Source organism: Phoca vitulina, unplaced genomic scaffold (assembly GCF_004348235.1).
Source record: "Phoca vitulina isolate PV1807 unplaced genomic scaffold, GSC_HSeal_1.0 scaffold58, whole genome shotgun sequence".
In the NCBI taxonomy this organism is placed as follows: domain Eukaryota; kingdom Metazoa; phylum Chordata; class Mammalia; order Carnivora; family Phocidae; genus Phoca; species Phoca vitulina.
In genome coordinates this window covers 9,255,716-9,275,248 of record NW_022589761.1, presented here as the reverse complement: position 1 = coordinate 9,275,248, position 19,533 = coordinate 9,255,716, and the positions used below count along the sequence as shown (strand labels likewise).

The following is a 19,533-nucleotide window of genomic DNA, read 5'->3' as shown; positions in this document are numbered from 1 at the left end:
CTCTGGGTCACGTGGGGGAAGAGAATGGGGGGGAGTGTGGGCGGAGCCCGGGTGGGGGGGGCCGGTTTGTTGTGGTCGCCATTTTGCTGGTTGCATTACTGGGTAATCGGGGCCCTGGCTCGCCGCGTCCGCCGGATATCTTCAGCCAGTGGGCAGGTCTGAGCTCGGGCTTCCCGAGCAGCTTGAGTCCCCTTGCCCGCGCCCTCAGGTAACAACGCGGCTACAGGTGGGGCTGCACGAGCTCGCGGGGAGGGGGCAGTACGGACCCGCCCTGCCCGCGTCGCCGCCAGACTTAGCACGAGGCCGAGGGAGGAGAGAGCAGGGGGGCGGCGGGCAGGTGCAGGCCGTGCCTGGCTATTCATAGTCGGATTCTTGGAAGGGGCCGAGCCCGAGGGAGCAGTCTTGGGAGGGCGGCTGGGAGGGGGTAGCGGGGCCCCGCTCCCGCCCTTTGTTTGGGCTCGGCTCCTCTGGCTGCATCGTCGTCGCCTAGCAACAGCTGTTCTGAGCTGCGATTGGCTGAGCCTTTGGCAGCAGCGGCCAATGGCACGGTTGTTGCCATGGCAGGTGCGGACTGCCAAGCTCAGTCCGGCCCGCCCGCCGGGGCTCCGCCGACCAGGGCGGGCCTCCAGGGTGGGGGGCGGGACGCCTGGGTCCCCAGGGGCGGGTGGCTGCGCGGGGCGGGGCCGGCGGGGCGAGAGTTAACCCGCCCCTCCCCCGTCCACCTGCTTTCCCCTTCCCCCGCGTGCCCCGGGCTGACCCTCGTTCCCTCCTCTCCCCGCCCCCGGCGGCGGCGGCTGCTGTTGTCACCCACCGGGCCGCCTGTCCCGCTTGCCCTCCCCGTCGCGGGGCTTGCCGGGCCGGCCGGGCCGGGACAGGCGGCCGTCTCCTCTCTGCCGCCACCACCGCCATGCTGGCCGCTCGCCCACCCCACTGGGGGCCCCACCGCGCCCCAGCCCCCCGTGGGCCCCGCGCCAGCCCTGACCCGGGTAGGGGGTGGGTGCTGGGAGAGTCGGTCCTGCTGTGGGAGGGCCCCAGGGAAGAGGTTGTTTCGGGTGAGGGGCGGGGGAGTTCCAAGAGAGAGGAGGGATCGTGGAGTGGCAAGGCTTGGCATAGGAGAAAGGGACTGACATGGGAGAAGACCTGTGGGGAGAGGATTTTGGTGTGGCAGGTACTCTGGGAGGGGAGAACTCTATGTGATATTTGGGGAATTTGGTTCTGGGGGCCTTCTAGGAATGGGCACAGTTGTGGATTGACCCTGATGTAGAAAGGAGTAACTGGAGAAGGGCCCTGGTAGGAATATTGGATGGGGGAGGAGGGGAAGATCCAGTGTAGGGGAGAGAAGGGCGAGCGAAGAGACGACGCCTCCTCTTTGCTCCCATCAGGAAAAGTGAGCCTTGATTGGGAGGGGGACCAGGGGCTAATACGGGGAAGACCCTTGATGTGGCAAGAGAAAGTACCTGCGGGGGGTGGGGGGTCCCTAATACGGGAGGAGATGGTATAGGGATGAGGGCTTGGCATGATAGGGGGAGGGTCCCCTGGGAAGAGGATGCCCTGATGCATGAGAATGTCATAGGGTAGGACTCTTATGTAGGGACAACTCTATATAACAAGATAGCCTTGGTGTGGTCCCAGGACCCTGATGTGGTTTTAGGGGCCTGCAGAGGACTCTGCTGTGGGTTTGGAGGGGGCCCAGAGTTCTCTCATGTGGTTTGGGGGGATCCTAGAATTCTCTGGATTGAGGGATTTACTGGGAAGGGTAGATCTTGAAGTGCAGGGACCTTGCTGTGATAAGACAGGAGATCCTGACAATCAGGGAAGACTGCAGGAGGGCAGGATCTTGTGGGAGGGGGCGCTGGGGAGGGCCACAAGCAGAAATGGGAAGCAAAGAGTGAACCCTCCTCCCTATACTGTCTGTGGTTTCTGTGTTTTTCTTCTGTTCCTCCCCCCGATTATTGGTGTCTTTCTGTCCTTTCCTGTCATGGCCTATACCCCTGCCGGGCTTCCAACCATCCCCTTTCACATGTTCCCCTCTTTGTGCCACCTACTTCATTTATTTGGTAATCATTTATTGAGGGACTTCGCTGTGCCACCACCACCCCCCTGCCCTACCACTTCTCTCTGTCCCCTTTCTTCATTGCCACCTGTTGTCCTTTTTCTCCTCCCCCTGTGCCTTGCCTTCTCTCTCTGATGTCCACCTCTTTCTGCCTGGCCCTGTCCCACACATCCCCTTGTTCCATGTTGTTCCCCTGCCTCCCGCCTGCTCTCAGGTCTCAGCGGCGGTGGCAGCCGAGGTGCAGGATGCGAGAAGGCGCCCCCCGGCCGGGCTCCCGCTCCAGGCCTCGCTCCCCTGCGGCCCTCTGAGCCCACCATGGCCGTCCCACCAGGCCATGGTCCCTTCTCTGGCTTCCCGGGGCCCCAGGAGCACACGCAGGTATGCGTTCAGCTGGCTCCTCACCTTCCTGGGGCAGGGGGAGGCTGGGGATAGAAGGGTCTTGGGAGTGAAAGATAGGTTGCCCAGAGCAGTCTCCCGGGGGCAGGAAGGGCCCATCTGGAGTAGAAGATAATAGAGGAGTTGCTGTTTGGAGAGCCTGGGTTCAAATCCTGACATGGTGGTTAAATGACTCAGGTTCTCCCTGCTGCGGTTTTCTGTTCTGTAAAACGGAACCAAGAATGATACCTACCTTGCAGGGTTGCTGTGAGGTTAAACAAGTTAATGAAATGCATGTAAAATGCTGAGAACAGCGCCTGGCACCTAGGAAACACTCAATAAATGTTCACAAAGGAAGAAAGGTCCAGAGTGAGAGATGGGCGGGTGGGGTGAAAGGGGGTGAAGTTTGAGCCCAGAGGATCTTGGAGCCAGCAGCATCTTAGGGTACAGAGTAAAGATACTCAGGGGTGGAGACTCTCAAGACTCTGAACTGTAGGGCTTGAAGCAGGATGGAGTAGAAGGTCCAGGGTGCTGGATCCCGAAAGACTGGGCAAAAATGTGCAGAGTTGGGGGTGAGGGATGGGAAGACCCCACGGGATGAGGGTAAAGCATGATGGCAGCCCTCAAGATGGGACATCCAGAATGGATGGTCTCAGGCAAAGGATTGGGAAGGACAGAACCCACGTTTTCTATCTGATCTCTCCCACAGAGGTTCAGAAAGGAGTAAAGGTGTGGGATGAAAGGTCAAGGGTAAACAGTTGACCATTCATTCACTCAGCAAATCTCTGATGACCACCCACTATGTGCCAGGCCCTGCTCCAGGCACTGTAGATACAGCAAGAACAAGACAGTCTCTGCCCTTGGGGAATTTCTGTCCTGGTGGGGTTGTCACACAGTAACCAAGTAAATCTGTGTGTGGTAACGATGACCCAGCCACCCAGAGGGTTCTGCCTCTGGTGGTCGGAAGTGAAGGCCTCTCCTCAGTGCCCACCCCCTGCCCCGACCCCGCAGGTATTGCCTGATGTGCGGCTGTTGCCACGGAGGCTGCCCCTGGCCTTCCGGGACGCGACCTCAGCCCCGCTGCGCAAGCTCTCCGTGGACCTCATCAAGACCTACAAGCACATCAATGAGGTGGGCGGGGGCAGGGGAGGGCAGGGGACCCGGCTGGGGGCCAAGGGGTCCTGCCTGCCGGCACAGGTCGCTCAGCCGTCCTTATCTTCTGGCTGACTGGCTGGGCAGGTATACTATGCGAAGAAGAAGCGGCGGGCCCAGCAAGCGCCACCTCAGGACTCGAGCACCAAGAAGGAGAAGAAGGTCCTGAACCATGGTTACGACGATGACAACCACGACTACATTGTGCGCAGTGGCGAGCGCTGGCTGGAGCGCTACGAGATTGACTCACTCATCGGCAAAGGCTCCTTTGGCCAGGTGTGGGAGGCCCCCCTCCACCCTGACCCTGGGATCGGGGGGCACGGGCACCCACTGATGTTGACCCACAAAAAAGTGGTGCCCTGCTCCCCCCATTTCCTCACTTTGTGACATGCCCCCACCCCGGCAGGTGGTGAAAGCCTATGATCATCAGACCCAGGAGCTGGTGGCCATCAAGATCATCAAGAACAAAAAGGCCTTCTTGAACCAGGCCCAGATTGAGCTGCGGCTGCTGGAGCTGATGAACCAGCACGACACAGAGATGAAGTACTACATAGGTGAGGCCAGGGGCAGCGAGTACACCCAGTACAGGATGGGGCTGGTGTCTTCAGGGCAGGGGCTGGTCTGTAATTCCCTGACATCAGTGATTCTCCTGCCGCCTTCATAACTTTTGCCCTATTCCCATGATGGTGCCGGTCGGAGTTTATTGGGTGCTTGCTAAGGGTCAAGGCCTGATGTAAACTCTTTACATGAATCAACTGGTTTCAGTCTGAGCACAGCTCTGGGGGGAAGGGGCATCTTGGCCCACAGCTTGGAGAAGAAGACAGAAGCATTCAGGTGCTATCACTTGCATAAGGGCACCGCATTTGCACTCCGGGGCTATGATCTCACCAGGCAGTGGGCTCCAGCGCCTGTACTCTCAACGGCTATGTCAGTGTTTTTCCTCTTTCCCATACTGATTCCTCTTAAAAAAGCAAGTGGACAGAAAGAGTGTGTTTCTTTAAATACACATCCTTATCTTAAATGGAAAGCGAGTGTCCGCTGCCACAAAAATAAACAGAACTGAGACTAAAACAATGTTACAAAATTAAATGAGGAAATGTAGAAGGGCATTAAAGACCCATCGGCACCAAAGGGAAACGTTCTCTTTGGTTTATCAGAAAGTTTGACAGAGACTTGAAGAGAATGAACTTCTCTTAATCAAGGAAATCATTCTCTTGATGTGAGTCAAGTTCTAGACGATATAAAAACACCCTGACTAGCAGCCGCTTCCCGTGGGCACCCCACAATTTGGCCAGCGCTGCAGAAGCAGAGTCCCCGATCGGCTTCCGGCCGCTCTTATTACTGTGTACCCCAGGCCGCCACTGGCCCTCTCTGAGCCTCAGCTTCTCCGTCGGCCCCTTTCCATCCCCTTGCCCGCAGTGCACCTGAAGCGGCACTTCATGTTCCGGAACCACCTGTGCCTGGTGTTCGAGCTGCTTTCTTACAACCTGTACGACCTCCTGCGCAACACGCACTTCCGCGGCGTCTCGCTGAACCTGACGCGGAAGCTGGCGCAGCAGCTCTGCACGGCGCTGCTCTTCCTGGCCACGCCCGAGCTCAGCATCATTCACTGCGACCTCAAGCCCGAGAACATCCTGCTCTGCAACCCCAAGCGCAGCGCCATCAAGATCGTGGACTTCGGCAGCTCCTGCCAGCTTGGCCAGCGGGTGCGGCGCGGCGCGGCCCGGGGGCGGGGCTCGCGGTGTGGGTGTGGCCCGGGGCGGGGGCGGGGCCAGCTAGTGGCTGGCGCCGGAGGGGTGGGGCGGGGCGGGGCGGGGCTGGGGTGCAGCCCGAGGTGGGATGGGGCATTGGCGGCACAGAGTTGTAAGGCCGGTGGATGGGGGAGGTAAAGGAGAGCGCCGCAGGGTATAGTACCCAGTAGGAAAGTAAGAGTGAAGCCTGAGGAGGCAGGGCCAGTTCTGAGGCTGTCAGAGGTGGGCAGGGTGGAGTCGGGTTGGCTTTGAGCCAGGAGTGGCACTTGGCTAAGTTTTGCTTACGCTGTGCTCTTTAAACTGAGGAGGGAGTGGGGGGCCGGGTGCTTTAGTTTTGCAGCTTCGTGTGAGCAGGCATTTGAGATGGCCTGAAAAGGGTCTGGATTGGGTGGGTGGGAAGGGCCCGGGCTCACAGCCTGCCAACCCCTGATGACCAAAAACGGTCCAGAGTCAGGCTTCGGGATGGAGATCAGGGTCAGACTAGGCCAGCAGAGACTTCTGAGGCTGATGAATGAAATGATGGTAGTGGCTCCTGGGAAGTGGGTGCTGATAACCTCAAGGTTTGGAACTCCCATGCTCCATTTTCGTGGCAGGAAGCTTGTCTTGGCTTTGGGTATGTCAGCGGCACCACGCTGGGAGCCTGGGACCTCTGACTGTTGCCCTCTCCCCCGCTCCGTCCCCAGATCTATCAGTACATCCAGAGCCGCTTCTACCGGTCGCCTGAGGTGCTCCTGGGCACACCCTACGACCTGGCCATTGACATGTGGTCCCTGGGCTGCATCCTGGTGGAGATGCACACCGGAGAGCCCCTCTTCAGTGGCTCCAATGAGGTGTGCTCCCAGGGAGGGGGTGTGCTGGAGGGGGCGGAGGCCTGGCTGGCCCGCTGACCCTGACTGCCCACCTGCTCACAGGTGGACCAGATGAACCGGATTGTGGAGGTGCTGGGCATCCCACCAGCCCCCATGCTGGACCAGGCACCCAAGGCTCGCAAGTACTTTGAACGGCTGCCTGGGGGTGGCTGGACCCTACGAAGGACAAAGGAACTCAGGAAGGTGCGGCCCCTGCCCCACGCCGCTCCTCCCACCCTGGTGGCCCCTCACTCTCTCACACTTGGGGCTTCCTTTCTCCCTGCTTCCTCTCCCTTGTGTCCTTCCCTTCCTTCCTCTCCCCCTTGTCTGTCCTTTCCTTTGTCCTGGCCCACCCCGTCTCTCCTACCCGCCCCACAACTCTTCTTAGCTTCTCTCCTTCACTTTCTCTCTCGTGCCTCTGTTTCCCCGTGTGTGTGTCCCTGCCCCTCCTGCCCACTGACGGCCACTCTCTTGCCCCCCCCCCCACCCCCTCCCTGCCAGGATTACCAGGGCCCCGGGACGCGGCGGCTGCAGGAGGTGCTGGGCGTGCAGACGGGCGGGCCCGGGGGCCGGCGGGCGGGGGAGCCGGGCCACAGCCCCGCCGACTACCTCCGCTTCCAGGACCTGGTGCTGCGCATGCTGGAGTATGAGCCCGCCGCCCGCATCAGCCCGCTGGGGGCTCTGCAGCACGGCTTCTTCCGCCGCACGGCTGATGAGGCCACCAACACGGGCCCGGCAGGCAGCAGTGCCTCCACGTCGCCCGCACCCCTTGACACCTGTCCCTCCTCCAGCACCGCCAGCTCCATCTCCAGCTCTGGTGGGTGCCCAGGGCCGGGGGGCTCGAACGGGGTGCGGGGGGCAGCGCCGCTTCGGCCTGACTGGGGGACCTTGCCCCCCTGGGCCTTCACCTAGAGCTGTGACGCTGCGCCCTCCTGAACTCCCGAGTGGGTGGGGCACAGAGAGCTCTGGCCGTGACCTGACCTCTGAGACTGAGCTGGGGCTAACGCTTCTAACACTGCTTCTGACTCTGGTACCCAAATCTGAGCTCTGACCTGTAATCTCAAAATTGGGCCCCATCCTTCAAATAGGCTCTGGTCCCAAGGCCCAGGCCTGGGCCTGGGTCACAAACCAGACTCAGCCACCCAGAAACCCAGCCACCACCTCTCCTCACTTAAGGCTTCTCCTCATTTCCTCCCCTGGCACTTCCAGGAGGCTCCAGCGGCTCCTCCAGTGACAACCGGACCTACCGATACAGCAACCGATATTGTGGGGGCCCTGGGCCCCCCATCACTGACTGTGAGATGAACAGCCCCCAGGTACTGGGGCCTTGGGGCCTTGGGCGGTGGGGAGTGGGGTATCTGGGACTTCAGGACCTGGGTCTCCATCACCCACTGTTCCTTTGCTCCTTTAGGTCCCACCCTCCCAGCCGCTGCGCCCCTGGGCAGGGGGTGATGTGCCCCACAAGACACATCAGGCCCCTGCCTCCGCCTCGTCACTGCCAGGGGCCGGGGCCCAGTTACCCCCCCAACCCCGATGCCTTGGCCGTCCCCCATCACCAACCTCACCACCACCCCCAGAGCTGATGGATGTGAGCCTGGTGGGCGGCCCACCGGACTGCTCCCCACCTCACCCAGCGCCTGCCCCCCAGCACCCAGCTGCCTCAGCCCTCCGGACTCGGATGACAGGAGGTCGTCCACCCCTCCCACCCCCTGATAACCCTGCCACTCTGGGGCCTCGCTTGGGCCTCCGTGGTGTACCCCAGAGCACGGCAGCCAGCTCATGACCCAGCCCCCTCCCTGGGGCCCCTCCTGAAGCCATACCCCCCATCTGGGGGCCCTGGGCTCCCATCCTCATCTCTCCCCTTGACTGGAATTGCTGCTACCCAGCTGGGGTGGGTGAGGCCTGCACTGATTGGGGCCTGGGGCAGGGGGTCAAGGAGAGGGGTCTAGGCGCACCCTCCCCATAAGGACTGGACCCTTGGCCCCCTCTCTCCCCCCCTTGTTTTCTATTTATTGTACCAAAGACAGTGGTGGTCCGGTGTCTGGGGGGGGAGACCCCCTTCACCGTCGGGCCCTAGGAGGGGGTGGGGGCAGGTAGGGGGAGATGGCCTTGCTCCTCCTTGCTGTACCCCCCAGTAAAGAGCTTTCTCACATGCCTGCCTGAGCGTTTGCAGGGCCTCGGCTCCCCTCACCTGGCCCTCAGAGGCGTGGTGGGGAACGGTGTTTGGGGAGGGGGTACCAGAAGAGCTTTGTCACGTGGGATGCGTCCCTGGGGAAGTTATGGCTATTGGTGCAGACGTGGGGCTGCAGGAGGTCTGGGGCTATGGAATCCTAGACAGAGATCCTGGATAGGATCCTACCCCACATTTGTCTTTTCCATGGTAAACAGAGACCCTGAAAGAGTAAAGGCCCAGCTCTGGCCTGTCTCTGGAAAATATCAGGATCTGCCCTAATAAGCCAGGGCTTCCACAGAGTCTGCACAGGAGTGGCTCCTTATGCCAGGCAGGCATCGAGTAGGTGCTGAATGCATGTAGCAGGCCTTATTGGTGCCATCTGGGAGGTGGCAGGCAGGCAGGCAGTGGGTACAGAATTTACCCCCCACGTCTGGTCTCACCCTGTGGAGCCATGACGGAGCAAAGCATTTTGAGATTCTCGGGCAGAAAGATATTCCCGGGGTTCCAGGTAAGTGGGTCTGTTTCCATAGCAATTTGGAAACTTTGTCTCCCAACTGGCCAAACAAGAACCTCCTGATTCAAAGGTACCTACCGTCTCCCGCCACTGGGGCGCGGCGCTTCCTGGGAAGTGGAGTTCTACTCTCGGTCCCTTTTCCCCACTTTTCGTCAGGGGACTACAAAGACCAGGATTCTTTTCGCTCACGAGTTGGGGACGGGCTCCCGGGCAGCCAGTAGGCAGTCAGAGATGGACGGGGGCCCGGATGCTGGAGGCGGGCTGTGGAGGAGGAGTAGGCCGTGATTGGGTGGCGTCGGCAAGGCTGTGCGCCCGTGTTGAGTTCTCTCAGGCGTGTGGCAGGTGGGCCGCCGTGCTGCTCCCCGAGACCGTGCAGTTAGGTGTCTGTGGTCACAGAGCAAGAGGTAAGCTCTGAGGCCCGAATCGGCCCCATCGCCCGAAGTATCACGAGCCGCGGTGTCTGGCTCAGCTCGCAGGAAGCCCCGGTCGGTAGGAGAGACCGGCGAGGACGCCGTTTCACGGACCTGCGGATGGTCGGGAAGGGGGGGCAGAGTGGAACGTGGAGGGAGCCCAGGCGAGGCACGGGTAGGGAAACATTCCGGGAGAAGCAGGAGCTGTCGGAGTTGAGACCTGGAGACAGGATGTTCGCGGTGGTTTGCGTACAGGCAGCGATGAGAGACAGCCTGATGTGTGAATGTGAACTGCGAGAGATGTGGTGTTGGAGATCTAATTGAAACTTCTGTATGAATTCGGTCGTGGAAGATTTTGTTGGACATTTAGGGAGCTTGGACTTTGTCCTAAGGGCATTGAGGAGCCACGAGAGAATTTCAAGAAGGCAAGGGGCATGGTCCAATTTGCGGCCATCCAGGAAGAGATTGATGGGAAAGAGACTAGGGCCTGGGAGCCCAGGGTGGTGTTTGTGGCACGATCCTGGGCAAGAAGTGTTGGGAATTGAACCAGGGCAGGAGTCTCGGTTGGGACAGAAGAAAGGGTGTGGGTAGGAGAGACGTTCAGAAGGCTGAGTTGACAGGGTGTATGGCTTACAAGCTGTGTGGAAAGGGAAGGCAGAGAGGGGCAGGGAAAAAGATATCTCCAGCAGGTAGAACAGCACCTGGCATATTATAGATACTTAATTAAAAAAATTTTTTTTGAATGAACAGTCCTAGCAGGCAGATGCTATTATGATCTCTTTTTTGTAAAGGAGGATACTGAGGGCAGATAAGTTCAATAACTTACCCAAGATCACATAGCTAGCAGGTGGAAGGCCCAGGATTGTGTGTGTGTGTGTGTGTGTGTGTGTGTTTGACAGAGAGAGAGAGAGAGAACCATTAACTTAGCAACGTGCAAGATGAGCTTCGAGAAGTCAGCAGGGTCCAAATCATGTTGGTCCCTTAAGGAATTTAGTATAAGCATGGAAATGTATGTCCCACATTTCTGTTTCCAGCCCAGAACCTCTCCCTGACCTGCTGACTGACCGCCCACATGATATATCTTCTCTCAAAATACGTGTAGTCATCCAGAGACCTATCTTGACCAAATTGAACTCCAGTCTTTTCCCCAAAACCTGTTCTCCCACATTCTCAGTAAGTGCTGCCTCCTTCATTGTCTTATATTCATGTCTAGTCCATCGGCAAAGTATATTCAGAACCTGACCATTTCTTCCCACCTCCACTCCTGTCACCCTGTTCCTGTCCACTCTTATGGCCTGCCTACACTATCACGCCAGCCTCCTCAGTGGTCTTTGTGCTCCCCACAGTCTGTTCTCATACGCAGCCAGGGGGACACTGAATACCTGTATCAGGTCACATTTCTCTCCTGCCCATTACTGTCCTGTGGCTCTGTCTCACAGTAATCACCAGTGTTCTTTCCGTGGCCTTTGCAAGGCCCATGATCCCTGCAAGGCCCTGCATGATCCGTCTGTGTTACACCTCTGCCTGCTCCTTTCACCCTGCTCCAGCCACACTTGCCCCAGGGCCTTTGCACTTACTCTCTTTACCTGGAACACACTTCTCCAGATGGTAAAGGCTCACCTTCGTCTCCTTTAGGTCTTTACTCAGATACCATCTTCTCCTTGAGAACTTCCCTGGCCGCCATTCTAGAATTATATCCCTAACATTTGTTTATTAACTTCTCTTTAACTGTTCCTTAGCATTAATCACATCACTCTTTAACTCACTGTATAGGTTATTTATCGTGTTCATTGTCTGTGTCTCCTCTGCAGCCACAGCAGACCATAACTTCATGAGGACAGGGGCTTTTGTCTACTTCATGCTTTATCTTTAGCATCTAGAAGCACTCCTGGCACATAGGGCTCAAAGCTGTTTACTGAATGGATGGGTCAGTGGGTGCTTTCAGGACATAGATCCTGATCCAACATCCTAGGGACTCTGCTGATCCCTTTTCCACAGAACTTTGGAGGACTGCCTTAAAGTTTTCTGAGGTCTCAGGCATTCAGCAAGTATTTCATCTTGTCTCTGCCCCATGCTCAGCATCGGGAACATAGCAGAGAACAGAACAGTTTCCCTGTCCCCAGAGGGTTCACAGTCTCAGGGGTGGGAGCTCAAATCCTCTGCTAATCACAGAGATATGAAACTACAAAGAAAGGTAGAGAGTGCCATAAGAGCACTTGGCCAGAAATCTAATCTGGACCCTAGGAAGTGGGGTTGAAGTGATGAAGGTATAGGCATTAAGGCGCTCCATTAAGAGGTAAGAGTGTGGGGCCACCTGGGTGGCTCAGTCAGTTAAGTGTCCGACTCTTGGTCCAGCTCAGGTCATGGTCTCAGGGTCCTGAGATCGAGCCCCACATTGGGCTCTGTGCTCAGCACGGAGTCTGCTTGTCCCTCTCCCTCTGCTCCCTCCCCACACACACTCTCTCTCTCTCTCTCTCTCATAAATAAATAAAATCTTTTAAAAAATAAAGAGGTGAGAGAGAGTGTGTGTGTGTGTGTGTTGGTTGGAACCTAGAGGCTGAGGGGGAGCAAGAGGCCGGGTCATGTAGCCCCTGTAAGGAGTTTGGATTCTTACCCCGTGTGTAGTGGGAAGCCACAGAAGGACTTTAAGCAGTGAAAGGAGGCTCGGTCAGTTTTGTATGTCACATGATCCCTCTGGCTGTCGTGTGGGGGAACTGACGATAGGGGGTTAATATTGAAGTAGGGAGACCAGTGACAAGGCTGCTGTCCTGCGATTTAAAAAGCTGCCACTACAGAAGGCCACGCATTCTTTGCTGTTTCTCCCATCAGGAGGTAGAGTGTCTTCCCCATCTTTAATCTAGACTGGGCTGTAATTTGTTTTGACCCGTGGAGTGCCGTGGAAGTGATGCTGTGCTGCTTGGGGGCCTTAAGAGGCCGGCAGCTTCTGCTTTCCCTCTCGTGGGACCCTGGGCTGCTGTACAAAGAAGTCCGGCTACTTTGCTGGAAAGAGATGTGGACACAGATGTGGACAGAGAGAGGCCCAGCCAGCCCCCAGCGGCTCCACTGTGTTAGCTGAGGGGCCAGACATGAGTGATGCCATCTTGGACATTCTCGCCCAGCTCCCGGCTGACACCCCGTAGAATAGAGATTCACCTTGCCCTCTCCGCTTTGCTCAAAGTACAGAATCACGAGCGAATAAATGGTTGTTGCGATTTTAAGCCACTGTGATTTGGGATGATGTGTTACTCAGCAGCAGCTCCCTGAAACAAGCTCTCTCAGATCCTCACCATTTTACGTATGGGCTCGTTTAAGTCCCACAGTCGCCCCATGTGGGAATATAGTTATTCCCGTCACACAGAGGAAACGAGGAGGGCACGGAGAAGTTAACAGAGTCCCAGCAAGCTGCCCGGCACGGAGTAAGTACCGAGCGCGTGACAGCTATTATTCCTCAGCGTGAGAATGCCCGTAATCGGTAAGGAAGGGACGGTGAGATGAACGCGAGCGTCGTTAACCCACTCCCTCGTGCTGTGATTTTAGACGAATGACTTCTCTCCAAGGCTCCGTGTCATCCTTGTAGAATGGAGATTCTAACAACATTTGTCTCAGACTCTGCCAGAGCAGGCACCTAACATGTGCACGGATGATAATTACTGTGAAGCGCACAGCCAGGGTTCTTGTAGACAGCGACCTGAGGACCACAGGGGTGAAGCCGATTTCTTGGAAGTTCTAGTGGAGAGACAGACAGGTCCTTGGGGATACGGTTGAAGTGCTGGGTCAGGCCTCACCCGGAGAGAGCAGAGGGAGTTACTTCTGGACTTTCTCATTAAGGAAACCAGTAAGTCTCTCTGTCATTTACACCAAGTTGCACTGGGCTTTCTATTGCTTGGAACCAACATCCTAACTGATTGTAGGGTTTTATTCATTTATTTGTTGATTCATCAGATATTGAACACTTACTGCATTCCAAGCACTGTTTCAGGTGCTGGTATTAGAATAGTAAACAAGAGCCTCGAAAGCCCCGTCCTTGGAACTTCCGTTCTCGTGGGGCAGGTGGATGGTTAAGGAAATCGGTGTTGATAAGAGCTAGGGAGGTTGGTAGCCGGAGGGATTGAGGAGAGGAGGGGTAGAGAGTGACAAGCTATCTGACGAAACGTTCATGGAGGAGAGACCTCCCCAGAAGGGAGGAAGCCAGCTGTGCGTATGTTTTGCTAAGAAGGACATTCCAAGTAAAACAAAAGAGCAAGTTCAGGGGCTCCGAGGCATGTGGGGTGTGTTGGAGGAGCAGGAAGGAGTGAACCGGACCAGAGTGGGCTGAACCAGTGGGTGGGAAGGGGATGGGGGCCCAGGGCATGCGGGCTTGATGGGCAGACTTGAATTCGATTCACAGTGGGGGGGGGCAGGCAGGCAGAGGATTTGGGGCTCAAGAGCAATGTGATCTAACATCTTCAGAGGATTCGTCTGGCTGCCATGTGGGCACCAGGATGGAAGCAGGGCTCCGCTGTGGAGGCTACTGCACTAGTCCCGCTGAGAGACTGGTCGCTTGGCTAGAGGTGGGGTCGAATTTAAGATACAATTTGAAGAAAGAGTGGGCAGGATTGGGGGTACGGGTGTGGGCTGAGGAAGAGGAGTCACCAACTCTAAGGTTTTCAGCCTGTGCAGAGGGAGGAGAGGGTGCCAGGAACGGTGTGGGGAAGACCCAGAGAGGCTGTGGGTCTGTTCAGCGTCCCCATGGATTCGCTGAGCACATGGGGTGTACGAGTCTAGCATTCAGGGGCCAGATCTGGGCTAGAGATACAGACGTGGGGGAGTCCCTGCCATCTTCATGGCATCGAGGCCCAGAAGGAGGTTACTAAGGGAGAGTGGAGGTGGAGATGGGATCTGGGAGCGGGGTTGGTTCCCAAGCAGTTGCTGCAGGAGTCTGGGTGAGAGACCACAGTGGCCTGAACCAGGGCAGAGGTGGGACTGAGCAGTGCGCTGGAGACATTTGGAAGACAGAGCCCGCGGTAGATTGGTCATGGGTGACGATGGGAAGGAACGGACTGGGCCTCGTGAGAGCGGCATAGAGTCAGAACATGGGGCAGGGACTCTGCTGTCCTCCTTCCCCTGGGCCCTGTGGTCCCCGCAGCCCCTCTGTCCCCATTCCATATTCCGCAGACGAGAAGTGGGTTGGGGTCCACCGTCCGTCCCTGCTTAGCCTGCTGCAGCTGGAGCGTCCCCACAGTGAGGTCTGCGTGCCGGGAAGAGCGGGGACTGGGCGCTCCCCTGCAGTTTTCACAGTTAACAGAGCGTTTCTGACAGCTGGTGTGTGGAGGGCGGGCGTGTGGGCAGAGGGGATGATTTGGCCTGTTCGGTAGGTGGGGGGCACAGACCATCTGTGTAGCCTCAGATGCGCCCTGCCTTGGGTGAGTGCGGCAGGGGAGACCAGGAAGGGGGGATCTGGCAGGCTTGGGTCTCGGAAGGGCCAGGGTCTGGCTGGGAGAAGTGATGGGGATCCAGTGCAGCTTCTGCCACCGTCCGCGTTCCCAGAGCAGTCAGGGAGACACTCATCACCCCTCCTGGAAAGAGAGACGGGGCGGCGGGAGCCCAGAGGAAGCACATGACCCAGTCTGAGGTATCGGGAAGGACTTCCCGGAGCAGAGAACGCATGAGGTGAGATCTGACGAGCCAGATGAAGGGAGCTAGGGACTCCGCCGTGGCGACTTAGCACCAAGTCAGCAGAAAAAGATACTTTAAAATTGTTTTATTTGATAATTTTGGATTTACAGAAAAATTGCAGAGATAGTACAGAGACTTCCCATATGCCCTACACCCAGCTCCCCTTCATGTTAACATCTTACAGAACAGCCGTCGTACATTCGTCAAAACTAAGAGGCGAACGTTGGTTAGCACTGTATTAACAAAACTCTGGACTTTATTCATATCCCACCCATTTTCCCACTAATGTTCTTTTTCTGTTCCAGGATCCAATCCAGGATACCCTGTCGCATTTGTCCGTCGTGTCTCCTTGGTCTCCTCCAGTCTGTGACAGTTTCTCAGACTCTCCTGGTCTTTCATGACCTTGGCAGTTCTGAGGAGTACTGGTCAGGTATTTTGTAGTGTGTCCCTCAGTCTGGGTTTGTCTACCGTTGGTTCTCCCAGTTAGACTGGGATCATAGGCTCTGGGAAGGATCCCGCTCAGACGCGGGGGAGCTCATTTCTTGAAGGTGGCATCCACCAGGATTCTGCCCTTTCCTTACTGTGTGTGTCAGGAGCAAGTCAGGGATCCAGCCCACACTCAAAGGGAGGAGAATTCAATTTTGGTTCCTGGAGGGAAAAATGTCAAAGACTTTGTCTTCGTATATGAAAACCACTTTGAGGCTGAGCAAATGTCCTGTCTCTCCTCAAACTTCCTCCCCCTGATTTTGGCATCCATCAGTGGATCTTGCCTGGGACGATTATTACTGTGCTGGGTTTTTTGTTTGTTTGTGTGTTTGTTTTAATTGGCTCTACACCCAACATGGGGCTTGAACTCCCGACCCCAAGATCAAGAGTCGCTTGCTCTACCCGCTGAGCCAGCCAGGCGCCCCTACTGTGGTGTTCTAGTGATGCTTTTCTCTTTCCCTCAGTTCTTCCGCGTATTTTTATTTGGAATTCTTCTACCTACCCCATTTATTTTATTTGTACAGTCATTAATTTATATCGGTACGGACTCGTGGATATATATCGTATTCTTTCCATATAACCCAATATTATCATAATTAATGTTTTCACTCAAGTTGCTACCGGTTTGGCCATAGAGGCCCTGTCAGGTTGGCTCCTGTGTTCTTGACTCCTTTTTTTCCCTTCAAGCACCTCCTTACTCCCTGGCACCGTTAGAAGCCCCAGCCCTAGAGTCGGCTGTTTCCCCGGGGAGCCCTGGTTCGTTTTACTGGAGAATGGTAGCGGAAACCAAGTCTGCGCCCTGCGCGTGCTCATCACCGGGGTGTCCCTGCTTCTAGTCCCTCTCAGCTCACAGAGCTCGAAAATATGTCTGTGTACACACCGGTGTGGACACACACGTCTGCATTTCTGAGTGTGTGTGTGTGTAGATAGGTGTCTGCGGCCATGCTGACGAGTCCACCCTGCCATCTCTGACTCCAATCTAGCCCCGGAGGGTTCGCTCCTGCTGCCCCACCTTGCTTTCTTTGTAACTCCTTTATCTGACAACAAGAACCTGGCTCAGTGGGCACCTTCTAGTGCTCATCTTATTGGCCGCCTTGGCACAAATTCGGCAGTGTTGGCCATTCCTGCCTTCTCGAAGGACACTCTCCCTCAGTTTCCGTGGCGTTGCTGTCCCCTGATTTTTCTCCTCTGTCTTGTTGCTTTGCAAGAAGTTCCTCTGATTTCACCAGTCCCTTACATGTTAGGGGCTCTTCTCTCCTCCCACCCCCTGGGCCATCTTACCTGCTCTTATGGTCTGTTTCCTGTCTCTGTGCTGGTGACACCCACTCCCTGTCCTTAGCCCTGACCTCTGCTGTGAGACCCACACCTGGGCATCCTGAGGGTTCATGAAGCCCCACCTTCAGCCCTGAGTGACCCCTGGGCCCCTAACACTCTCCGAGTCCCAAATTCTAAACCTGCTGCTCCTCCAAGGGTGGCCCCTCCATACCCCAAGTTTCCAGAAAGAGCCCTGGGCCTCATCCTTGATGCTTCCCTCCCCAGCGCCCCTTCCCCCCAGCCCAACCCATCAACCTCCATGGCTTGTCCACTGGGCTTTCTGGATGTCTCTCCTACTTGCCCTCTTCTCCCCTTTCATGGCCCTGCCTTGGTCCCACCCCACCTCTCCCACCATGTCTCTGCCCGGCCTCCTCTCTGGCCGCCTATCTCTCACGTTAACCCACCTCCATTTGGCAGTTAGAGGGAGTTTTGTGGAACACAAATCTGACCGTATCTTCCTGTTTGAAGCCTTTCCATGTTTCTCCAGTGTCCTAAGGACAAGGTTCTAACTGATCCTGAGGGCCTGGTGTGATCTGGCCCCTGACCCTCAGCCCAGCCTGTCTCCCCAGCTGCCTAAGCTCCAGACACACTCAACTTCTGTTTCCTTGAGCGTGACTGGCACGTCACCCGGGTCTCTGCGGACCCTTCCGCAGCCCCAGCCCCCTTCAGTCCAGCCAGTCCTGCCCAACCCACACTCCACCCACTTTCTCCCCACTCAGATTATTTTGAAAGGATTCCAGACATCATCATCTGTAAGGCTCATGAGTAAAATGTAACCAGTGGTTATTTCTGAGGGTTAGAAGGGGGCAGCGGCCTTTACTTTTAAGAAATGTTTGCAGTGACTGTGTTTGTATTGAACACTACATAACACCAATAGTTCTTGTGGGAGAAAAAGTTAACAAGAGAAAAAAAAAATCCCCTTGTGTTTGAGTTTTAAGATGAAAAAAACTTCCAGGAGTCATTTTATTACTTTAAACATCCTGCAGCGGCAGGACCAGAACGGGTCTGTTTCTCTGTCCACGCTAAGAGTCATCAGGCCGGAATGAACTTGTGAGGAGTGCTTGTAAGCTTTCGTTTGAATCACATCCACCGAGGGGATTTTCTGCTATTGATTTTCACGGTGACTGTAAACACAGCTTATGTAATGTATCTAACTGGTGTGGCCCACGCATCTGGAACAGCCGGCTCTGTAATGGGGTTTCCTACGTGGGAAGGAAGCTACCGCAGTATATCAGCGTGGGGAGAATTCTCGTCTTTACTGGTACTTGATACCAGTGACTGTTGGGACAGTGAGCTCCGTGTAAAGGAACCAGGAATGCATGCGCTTGGAGACATCCTGTGGTTTTGAATCTGGCCGGCACGCACTACATAATAGCCACTATATAATAATCCACATTTTATATAATAACCATGGCCCGCGTTTACACGGCGCCTTCCTCACGCGGGCACTGTCCTCAGCTCTTCACGCGCGCAGCCCTTAGCTTGTCACCCCCGGGTTTCGGTGGGGCATTTAGAGTTTACGTCGGTTGCTTCGGGTTCCCTAGCTGGTATGTGGCAGCACCAGGATTTGAACCCCAGAGTCTGGCCGCTCACGCATTGTCTGCCTTCCACCACCTTCCTCCCGGATGCCTGCCGTTCTCAAAGGAGGCGCCCACACTTCTGATAATGCACTTTCTTCTTTTCCAAGGAAGGGCTTAAATTACTTCCTTCCCCATCCGATAAAATCTTTTTCAACAGCCCCGATTATCTGGAAAGAGCAACGCTTAAGTTTTTTTGCTTTTAGGGAAAATGTCAAACAAACACAAGAGCAGAGAGAAAAGTCTAATGAATGCTGGTGTCCCTGTCTCCCGGCTTCAGCCCTTGTGGCCACTCTGGCTCTGTCCACATCCTGTGCATTTGCTCCCCTGCTCCATTACTTTAGAGCAAATCCAGGTATGTTTTATTAAAAGACCTTTTTTAAAGAAAAGATCGCCTGCAGTCCCTGGCCCTAAGTCCTCCCCCTGCTGGCAAATTGACCACCTTCCTGATTCTCTGTTCCCTTTCCCCTCGTTTTCCAAATGCAGACGGATCTGTGCGCGGGGTGATACTATCACTGGGCTCTGTCCCTGGCTCCACTCCTGTAACCCTACCCCCCAGGCCTTTCTCCTCGTCGCTCTGAAACCTGAAAACGATCCCTCTTAGTGACTGTGGACAGGCTGGGGTGGCTTGGCTGGCCCGCCCTCTGCAGTGGGACATTTAATCTGCTCGTGGTGTTTTGCCATGATAGTGGCCTCTTCCCTTATTTGGATTATTTTCTGGACGCCCCCTCCACTCAAACCAGGTCAGGCCTCCTGAACTTGCACTCTGTAACTTCACTTCAAGCTTGCCACCCTTACCGTAGTCAAAATGAAGCAGGGACTTGGGTACTTCTCAGTTAATGGCCGGGGGGGGGGGGGGGGGGGGCCTCCGTGAGAGCAGGGATCAAGCCTGTCTTTATCTGTGCTGTGTCCTCAGCATCACTCAGCACAGGGCCTGGGACTCAGTCAGTGCTCAGTAGTGGTGATGAACGAATGAATGAGTGAGCGATTGCCAAGGTCAGTAGCTGGGCACTTAATCATGAGGGCGGTAGGAAGCCACAGAAGTGTTTGGGGCAGAACTGGACCCATTGTTCTCAAACTCATGCGCCTTTAAGTCCCTTGGGATCTTGTTAGAATACAGACTCTGAGTTAGTGGGGCTAGGGATTGGCCTGAGATTCTGCATTTCTAGCAAGTTCCCAAGTGATGCCAGTGCTTTGAGTAGCAAGGGTCTTGGTGCACGTGTGG

The 19,533-nt window shown here is 56.0% G+C and overlaps 1 protein-coding gene across 4 annotated transcripts; it reads left to right on the top strand.

The window, feature by feature from the left end:
• The first annotated feature begins 67 nt into the window (after window positions 1-67).
• DYRK1B (dual specificity tyrosine phosphorylation regulated kinase 1B) lies at window positions 68-15,791 on the top strand. 4 transcript variants are annotated; one of them, XM_032390539.1, is made up of 12 exons: window positions 68-208; window positions 2,268-2,431; window positions 3,440-3,559; window positions 3,668-3,856; window positions 3,987-4,134; window positions 5,000-5,286; window positions 6,015-6,161; window positions 6,243-6,383; window positions 6,681-6,716; window positions 6,801-6,996; window positions 7,389-7,495; window positions 7,591-8,331. In XM_032390539.1, the coding sequence occupies exons 2-12, from the start codon at window positions 2,369-2,371 to the stop codon at window positions 7,960-7,962; spliced, it is 1,806 nt and encodes a 601-aa protein (XP_032246430.1). In that variant the 5' UTR covers window positions 68-208; window positions 2,268-2,368; the 3' UTR covers window positions 7,963-8,331. The 4 variants fall into 4 exon arrangements, with proteins under 4 accessions (XP_032246430.1, XP_032246432.1, XP_032246431.1 ...); XM_032390541.1 differs by lacking the exon at window positions 7,591-8,331 and adding an exon at window positions 15,237-15,791 and having other exon boundaries at window positions 6,681-6,996; XM_032390540.1 differs by lacking the exon at window positions 6,681-6,716.
• Window positions 15,792-19,533: the final 3,742 nt, after the last annotated feature.

Coding starts and splice junctions, on each gene's coding strand:
- DYRK1B (XM_032390537.1), top strand. CDS start 2,369: ATGGCCGTCCCACCAGGCCATGGTCCCTTCTCTGGCTTCCCGGGGCCC. Junction 4,135..4,999: donor AGAGATGAAGTACTACATAG/GTGAGGCCAGGG, acceptor CCTTGCCCGCAG/TGCACCTGAAGCGGCACTTC. Junction 6,162..6,242: donor TCTTCAGTGGCTCCAATGAG/GTGTGCTCCCAG, acceptor ACCTGCTCACAG/GTGGACCAGATGAACCGGAT.